The sequence below is a fragment of the Berghia stephanieae genome, chromosome 10 (genome assembly GCF_034508935.2).
Source record: "Berghia stephanieae isolate SIO BIC M18660-M18661 chromosome 10, UCSD_Bste_1.3, whole genome shotgun sequence".
Taxonomy (NCBI): domain Eukaryota; kingdom Metazoa; phylum Mollusca; class Gastropoda; order Nudibranchia; family Aeolidiidae; genus Berghia; species Berghia stephanieae.
Window position 1 is genome coordinate 46318189 of NC_088369.1, and position 9623 is coordinate 46327811.

The following is a 9623-nucleotide window of genomic DNA, read 5'->3' on the forward strand; positions in this document are numbered from 1 at the left end:
GGATGGTGAAAAGGTTTGAACTGAGATATGGCCAAGTTTAGTTAAAAGGTCAATCTTTATCAAATATGAGTTCTTGTCATAACTGATTAAATCAACCCTTTTTTTGTACATCTTCGGGAAATATCAAAGCTTAATTTCACTTCTAAATATTTTTTTACAGCTAGTCAAGTTGAAAAAGTATGAAATTTGAGAAAAGTAGCTGGATACCTTTCCGATACATCTGACCATAACTTCATGAAAAATCACCCGATTTACTTCAAATAAAGATTAAAATGCTCCGGGGAGCATATTCTTTCAAAACAAAAAAAAAAAAAGAAATCCAAAAAAAAAATAATTGCAAAACCACAATTTTCAAAAATGTTCACCTTCCAACTGATTATGTCATACACTGGCACACATAGGTCTGGTTGAGAAGGGTGAATTTAGTGTTGTATTTGAAAATACGAAAATGATTGTTTTGTATTTGAGGAATAGTTAAGTGTGCGGCTATGTGGTCTAGTGGTATGACACTCGCTTTCGGATCGGAAGGTCCTGGGTTAGAGCCTCGCGCTCGGCCCATAGTTGAGTCCTTGGAAAAGGCTCTTAACTCACATTCTCTCACCGTACTCAGGTGTAAAACGAGTACCTGGACGTTAACAGCGTCGTCTTTGTCCGAAAAATTGTAATATCGCCTAACAGGCGTCATGTCCCGTCCTACATGTTAAATGTTGCTGTTGACTAGGGACCCCTTGTACAGCGCTTTGAGCACATTTAGTGGATATTGCGCTATATAAAAGCTCAATTTAAAAAAATGGAATAGTTAAAAATTCTAGAGTTTCAATGAATTTGTTCAAATGGGAAACAGATGTATCTAGATTTAAATCTATCCTTACCATCCGTTTTCAGGATTTCCCCCAAAACTTCTTACCCAACTAACAGAAAAATAGATTTTTTATCACTCAAGCAGAATAGCAGTAAGTTCTTTCGATAAATAATTTCTTTAGCAAAACGTGCTCTATAACACACTGTTCAATTTCTTTAATTTTCTGACGTACAAGAGAATTCAAATAAGAAAAATGTTGGTTGTATCGTAACGAATGTGACAATTTTCCTATACTTGGTATGGAGAGGGTTAAAATGTTGATTGTATCGTAACGAATGTGACAATTTTCCTATACTTGGTATGGAGATGGTTAAAACGTTGGTTGTATCGTAACGAATGTGACAATTTTCCTATAGTTGGTATGGAGAGAGTTAAAACGTTGGTTGTATCGTAACGAATGTGACGATTTTCCTATAGTTGGTATGGAGAGGGTTAAAACGTTGGTTGTATCGTAACGAATGTGACGATTTTCCTATACTTGGTATGGATAGGGTTAAATGACGAACCGTCAATAAATGACCTTCAAGTCCCATCCAGGCATAAGCACAACATACGCCTTAGATGAAATACACTCATTTGTTTACAAGATCTATTCAAAACCAAAACCATCATTATCATTATATAACAGTGAGATGACATGCAGAGGAATAATATCAACGTCCGAAACTAACTCTATAGATTCGATTCTTTCTTTCTCAGCCAAGGACTCCGCAAGGGCCAGGGCAAAATCAAGTAATCATTAATCTCATTCCAAGACAAAGAAATAAAAAAAGCAACGTAGAAAACAGTGACAAGCGGATAGAGACACAGGAAGTGACCTCTTGCCCATTGTGGGAGGTCGAAAGAAAACAGTGACAGGCGGATAGAGATACAGGAAGTGACCTCTTGCCCATTGTGGGAGGTCGAAAGAAAACAGTGACAGGCGGATAGAGACACAGGAAGTGACCTCTTGCCCATTGTGGGAGGTCGAAAGAAAACAGTGACAGGCGGATAGAGATACAGGAAGTGACCTCTTGCCCATTGTGAGAGGTCAAAAGAAACATGACAGCCGATAGGACACAGGAAGGACCTTGCCCCTGGAGTCAAAGAAAAGTGACAGCGATGAATACAGGAAGTGACCTCTTGCCCATTGTGGGAGGTCAAAAGAAAACAGTGACAGGCCGATAGAGACACAGGAAGTGACCTCTTGCCCATTGTGAGAGGTCAAAAAGTGACCTCTTGCTCATTGTGAGAGGTCAAAAGAAAACAGTGACAGGCGGATAGAGACACAGGAAGTGACCTCTTGTCCATTGTGGGAGGTCAAAAGAAAACAGTGACAGGCGGATAGAGACACAGGAAGTGACCTCTTGCCCATTGTGGGAGGTCAAAAGAAAACAGTGACAGGCGGATTGAGACACAGGAAGTGACCTCTTGCCCATTGTGAGAGGTCAAAAGAAAACAGTGACAGGCGGATAGAGACACAGGAAGTGACCTCTTGCCCATTGTGGGAGGTCAAAGAAAACTGACAGGCGGATAGAGACACAGGAAGTGACCTCTTGCCCATTGTGAGAGGTCAAAAGAAAACAGTGACAGGCGGATAGAGACACAGGAAGTGACCTCTTGCTCATTGTGGGAGGTCAAAAGAAAACAGTGACAGGCGGATAGAGACACAGGAAGTGACCTCTTGCCCATTGTGGGAGGTCAAAAGAAAACAGTGACAGGCGGATTGAGACACAGGAAGTGACCTCTTGCCCATTGTGAGAGGTCAAAAGAAAACAGTGACAGGCGGATAGAGACACAGGAAGTGACCTCTTGCCCATTGTGGGAGGTCAAAAGAAAACTGACAGGCGGATAGAGACACAGGAAGTGACCTCTTGCTCATTGTGAGAGGTCAAAAGAAAACAGTGACAGGCGGATAGAGACACAGGAAGTGACCTCTTGCTCATTGTGGGAGGTCAAAAGAAAACAGTGACAGGCGGATAGAGACACAGGAAGTGACCTCTTGCTCATTGTGGGAGGTCAAAAAAAACAGTGACAGGCGGATAGAGACACAGGAAGTGACCTCTTGCTCATTGTGGGAGGTCAAAAACCCCTAGTTAGTTTAGCTTTAAATTGTTCTTTGGACCGCTGGCTCACCCCCCACATAACACCGAATACAGGCGACGAGTCACATATTCTATAATTGTTACCCACAGCGTCAAATTGGTAATACGAATCTAGGAGTGAAACGGATACAAAAACAAAAAAAAACAACAAAAAACCAAAACAAATGTAAAACCCGATACGTCTGCTTCATTTCTCTTTCATTGTTTTATTTTTATTAAAATTATTTAAAAAATGAAAGAATTTTCCGATTTGCATTTGGCCTTTCATTCAGTCTTTTCTTCTCGTCCATAGGAGGGAGGGGGAGATTTGGAACTTCTTATGATGGGAACATTACACAATTATTGGGGATATTAAAATCATATTATTATAACCAGATTATTTTACCCAATCTTTATATTCTTCTTCTTCTCTTCTTCTTCTTCTTCTTCTTCTTCTTCTTCTTCTTCTTCTTCTTCTTCTTCTTCTTCTTCTTCTTCTTCTTCTTCTTCTTCTTCTTCTTCTTCTTCTTCTTCTTCTTCTTCTTCTTTCTTCTTCTTCTTCTTCTTCTTCTTCTTCTTCTTCTTCTTCTTCTTCTTCTTCTTCTTCTTCTTCTTCTTCTTCTCCTCTCTCTCCTCCTCCTCCTCCTCCTCCTCCTCTCTTCTTCTTCTTCTTCTTCTTCTTCTTCTTCTTCTTCTTCTTCTTCTTCTTCTTCTTCTTCTTCTTCTCCTTTCCCCTCATCTTGTCCGTATGGCTGAAAGTCAACAAGATACAGGTACACAGTGGTCTTTCTTCCCAAGGTCGTGCTGGGACTCATCATAGAGCCAAATGGTCGCCCTTTGCTCATGGCGTACTTAGTTCACTGATCCAAACCATGTTTGGCATCCTGCTTCGCTACTACACATGATTCACGACTGTCTGTTTCTCCAATCTTTGGTGTCAGAGAAATTGCGTCCTTATCGAAGTCTGACATCTGTAAATTCAATTCCAGACACTTGAACCTTCCTGAAGCGGAAACCGGCGATGGTCGCTTCACATTAACAATGTTCAATCCGATTCTCTGGTGAGAATAAATTGGAAGTGCGCTTAAAAAATGACTAAAATTGACGTCACTCTGCACTTTGCAGTTTTTTTGAAAATCCTGATTCCCATTTAAGTCCCTCCAACAAATATTTTGACACTACACATAAGATTGTGTGTTAGTACAATTCATCTGTAGGGCAGAACAAGTGAGAATTTAATCTAGACGCATAGCATCAATGTATTAATGTAGCTATATTCCATTTAGTCTGAATCTGACATGAAAGAATCAGTAGTGGCTCTGGAACTGACGGACGATGACGGAATTCCCAAGTAGGGCGGTCCCAGGTTGGTGGTCGTAAAGTTAGAGGTAGAGGTAGATGATGTGTTGCTGGTTGTAGTCGATGTGGCGGTGGAGCTGTTGTTGTAGTCGGTGTAAGAGTGAGTCATGTCCTCACGGTCCTGGTGACCGGGGCTGAGCGGAGTTAGGAAGGAATGGTTTATCCCGTAGTTGCCATGCTTCGTTCTGTCCGATGAAAAATCCAAAGAACTTCTTTCGTTGACAACTCTGACTTTAGGAACTACATGTGACGTCATGTTCGTTTGGATGTGGCGTGAATCTGGAGTCTGTGAAGTTGAGTCAAATAATATCGGAAAATTTGTGGCAGAATTGAGTTCGTGACCATTCAAGGATTGAGTAGAGATTCGTCCGTGAAGGACTGGCTCACTCAAGCTGGCCGGAATCAAGCTGGTCATTGACTTCACCTTGTCTATTGGTTTGACCGGCTCTTTAAGCATTTTGTCACAATACCCTAGATACATGAAAGCAAGGGACAGCAGCATGTAGAACACGGGGCCTCCTAAAGACAGAGGCATGAATATCATGTTGTCATAGAAACAAAATTGTCGAATTTGGCCCCACACTTTGGAGCCACACGATGACACGACGTCGTCAAAACCGTTAAATCCTGCATTGAGTTCTTCACGTTTTTCGGAATTTCTTTCAACGTTTGTACGAATTCCCACCATCAACGTGCTTGAGTTTTGTTCTGTATTGTGTAACCACATACTGTTATTGGAATTATTCAACGTTTTTCCAGATGAATCAGAAGATATGTTCAACGGTGCAGTCGATGATGTTTTATCCTGCACCTTCCCATCGTCCAGTTTACCACAAAAGTCCTGGTAACTGTGGCATAGAGTGATGCACTGTTCCACCTCTTCACGTGACACAAATTTCGCTAAGACAAAAATATAAGCCGAATTTTTGTCACAAACTTTCCCTGAATTTTCCCCCAATTCAAATTTTTTGACCATCAAGAGATCAGAGATAATTTGTCGCACTAGAAAATCATCCTTCTTTTTCTCTCTTTGTTGTTTTTTAAATATTCTTTCAGACACTGATAATTGAGAGGAAGTTTTGAAATTAAAGGAAATCTCACTGTCTCTTTTCTTATACTTTTTATTTTTGTTCATTTTTCTTAAAACTTCAAATTCCCGTTTATTCGTTTTGACAGAAATATTCACAATATCTGGCATCTTATAATAATATTTCATCAATTCAAATGGAGGGTTTTTGGTGCCTAAGCGACACGTTCTTAAGTTGGAAGATAAGGAAGTTAAAAATTCGTTCTTGACCTCTGTTTGACACTCATTGAACACCAAGGTCATGGCGCTTTGGAAGAAGGCGACTCCGCTGATGATCATCATGGCGTATCCCGTCATCCGCCGACCTATGCATCCCAGGCCAAACACGGCGAGGAGGACAACACAGCACGCGAATAAAACTTGAAGGCCCAAATTGGTACAGTACTTGACATTGCCATTGTCCAACAAGGTTCGTATCCTCCCCAGCTTGTTGCGACAGTCTAGCATGAGCCAGATCGACACCAGGATGACACCTGTACACGTGAGGACTGTGACCAGAAATATAAATAGAGTCCACAGTTTAAGGGCGTGGCGAGATTTGATGAGAAAGCAACATGGCGGATTCTGTCGTTTTTGGGTGTTTTGAGACGGAGAGACGGACATGTCATCCAGATCCTCCAAATCTGTTTCATGTTTGTGGCCGGGGATTGGGGAAAGCTTGTCGGTATTATACCTTGTTACCATGGTTACAAGGGCGATAATTTGCGTAGATTTTCTATCGATTTAGAATTCGATTGTAAGCCTGGATTAAAGTTTACGATTAACCATCAGTCTTCGTTTACAACTGGCTCAACATTTCATTTTTGAGACACTCTACCAGACATGGCTCAACATTTCATTTTTGAGACACTCTACCAGACAAAAGTCCATTCAAAATCTCGTGTTTTCAAATTTTATAAAATCTCAAATCTTAAAACAGTCGATCACAGAAAGTAGAGGCTGTGAGAAGAGACACCAGTATAATTTTATATTGTTTTGAATATTATACTCTGTGCGTGCCTGTCCGTGTTAGAAGCAGATGTTTTGTCAAGGCGAGTCGTTTATTACCGATACGATTTTTTAATTTATCCGTGTCACGTGATAAAGCAGAGCTAGGTTGAATGAAAATGGAATTTTAGCAGTTTGTTCCTGTTTGTTGTTTTCGTTCAGATTCCCACAATGCAACGATTTGGTTTCTGGGCCAAGATGGTCTGCTGATGGTGCAAAGGGAGGTGGAGGTGGAAAGGGGCGAAGGGGGGGGGGGGGGCTTTTGGCCAGCTGTATTATACGTTTTCTTTCCACACAACTGGAATTTTGAAACCTGGGGAAAAAAAGAAAAGAAAAAGAAATATATTTAAATGGATAAAATTAGAGGAAGATTCAATGTGCAGCAAATGAGCAAATAGACGTAAGTGTGAACGAATCCACAACTGTAAACGGTAATCTTGAATTTGGGGTCAAAAACTTCAGGAACAAATAAAAACACAATTTCGTAAGCCCTGCTTTTATAGACTTTGACATTCCCAATGACAGATGTACGAAGGTGATCCCGAAATAGTCAAATAAAAAATAAAAAAGTCCTAAGTGATGAGAGTCCCCTTTGAACTGGTTTTATTGTGCGGGGTTGACTTCCATGTTGGCAATTGGGGTTGACTTCCATGTTGACAATTGGGGTTGACTTCCATGTTGACAATTGGGGTTGATTTCCATGTTGACAATTGGGGTTGACTTCCATGTTGACAATTGGGGGTTGATTTCCATGTTGACAATTGGGGTTGACTTCCATGTTGACATTGGGGGTTGATTTCCATGTTGACATTTGGGGTTGATTTCCATGTTGACAATTGGGGTTGACTTTCATGTTGACAATTTGATTCATATTGAGAGTGGGGCTCGTTCGTCGATTATGTTTATCTATTTTGTTGGGGAGAAAAGCTGAACTTTCTTGAAATGGGGAGAAAACCCTCCCAAAACAAACAAATAAACAAGAACCCCTCTTTCCAAGAAACAAATAACAAAATAAATCCAAACAAGAAAACTCTACCCGACCACTCTGGCCCCCATCAAAATATTTAAAGAATAAACCCAAAGAAGACAAAACAAATAACACACGCACACACATACACACACATATACACGTTACACGCACACACATACACACACATATACATGTACACACATATACACGTACACACATATCATGTACACACGCACATACAGACATATACACGTACATATACGCATACACATACTCACACATATACACGTACACACACACTTACATACACACATATACACGTACACACACGCACACACATACACACACATATACACGTACACATGCACACACATACACACACATATACACGTACACACGCATACACATACACACACATATACACGTACACACACGCACACACATACACACACATATACACGTACACATGCACACACATACACACATATTCAAGTACACACGCACACACATACACACACATATATATGTACACACGTACGCACATACACAGACATATACACTCACACACGTACACACATACTCAAGCATACACACTTACACACACACACATACAAATACTCACGCATACACACTTACACACACGCATACACACACACATACAGACATACACACACATACACACATACACACATACACATATACACACACGCACACACATATACACACGCACACACATACACACACGCACACACATACACACACATACATCATACACACATACACACAGACATACACACACATACACACATACACACACATACAAACATACAGACATACACACATATATACCTCCACACATACACACATACACACACGCACACACATACACACATATACACACATACAAACATACACACATACACACATACACACAGACATACACACACATACACACACATACAAACATACCTACATACACACATATATACCTACACACATACACACATACACACACGCACACACATACACACATATACACACATACAAACATACACACATACACACATACAGACGCACACACATATACACACATACACACATACACACATACACACATACACACATACACACATACACACATATACACACATACACACATACACACATACACACATACACACATACAGACGCACACACATATACACACATACACACATACACACATACACACATATACACACATACACACATACACACATACACACATACACACATACACACATACACACATACACACGGACACACATATACACACATACACACATACACACATACACACATACACACATATACACCAAAAAATCACGAAGCAAACGGATACAAAGATAACAATGAGAAAAGGCAAATCGACATGGGAACATCAAACAGAATAGCTAGTCTGTTTGACAATCAAAAGTAAATTATAAAATTTGATTAATTTTCACTAGGGGGTTTGGATAGCTCACTAGGTAGAGCACTCGCTTCACAATCCAATCAAGGGGACCGAGATCGATCCCGGGTACAGTCGAGGTTTGTTTCAAATTCTGACCCAACCCCTCTGTCCACTCAACAGTAATTGGGTAGCTGGTTCTATTAGATCTGGCGGAAAGTACTTTGTGATAGACAATCGTCTTATCCAAAGTGTAGCAAGCCATTGTTATTGTTTGTTTCACGCTATAGAAACCGGGATAAACTCCGGCTCCATGGAGACTAATGGCTTTAAATGACTTCTAATTTCACTAAACAATCCCTGCCCTATACATTTAAAAAAGAGCTTTTATATAGCGCAATATCCACTAAACGTGCCCAAAGCGCTTTACAAGTGGTCCCTGACCATCAGCAATATTTAACATATGGAACGAGACATGACGCCTGTTAGGTGATACTATAATTTTGTTTTTGTAAGAGACAACGCTTTTAACGACAAGGTACTCATTTTACACCTGAGTACGATGAGAGAATGTGAGTAAAGAGCTTTTTCCAAGGACTCAAATACACATTTTAAAATTAACCAGTTAACTGCCGTTCTCGATCGAGGTCGCGAGGTCCCAGGTTAGAGAGTTTTTGCCAAGGTGAAGGTCATTTAAATCGATCGATAAATAAGGACGAGTTTTCTGGCCAAATTTTTAAAATTACTTAATTATCCGTAACACGATGTCTAACCAGTTCAACGAACACATTTCGGGGATGGGGAGAAGGGAGTGGGGCAGGGAGGGGTCGGGGGTCTTGGAGGGGTCGGGGGTCTTGGAGGGGTCG

At 40.6% G+C, this 9623-nt stretch overlaps 1 protein-coding gene across 1 annotated transcript in view; it reads right to left on the minus strand.

Annotated features, from left to right (window-relative positions):
* Positions 1 to 3584: 3584 nt before the first annotated feature.
* The window catches only part of LOC144955871 (uncharacterized), a 24631-nt gene continuing 18592 nt past the window's right edge, over positions 3585 to 9623 (minus strand). Inside the window, exon 2 of the mRNA XM_078886101.1 lies at positions 3585 to 6671. Coding sequence (XP_078742227.1) covers positions 4208 to 6055 — 1848 coding nt within the window. The 5' untranslated portion in view covers positions 6056 to 6671 and the 3' untranslated portion in view covers positions 3585 to 4207. The remainder of the gene's footprint in view (positions 6672 to 9623) is intronic.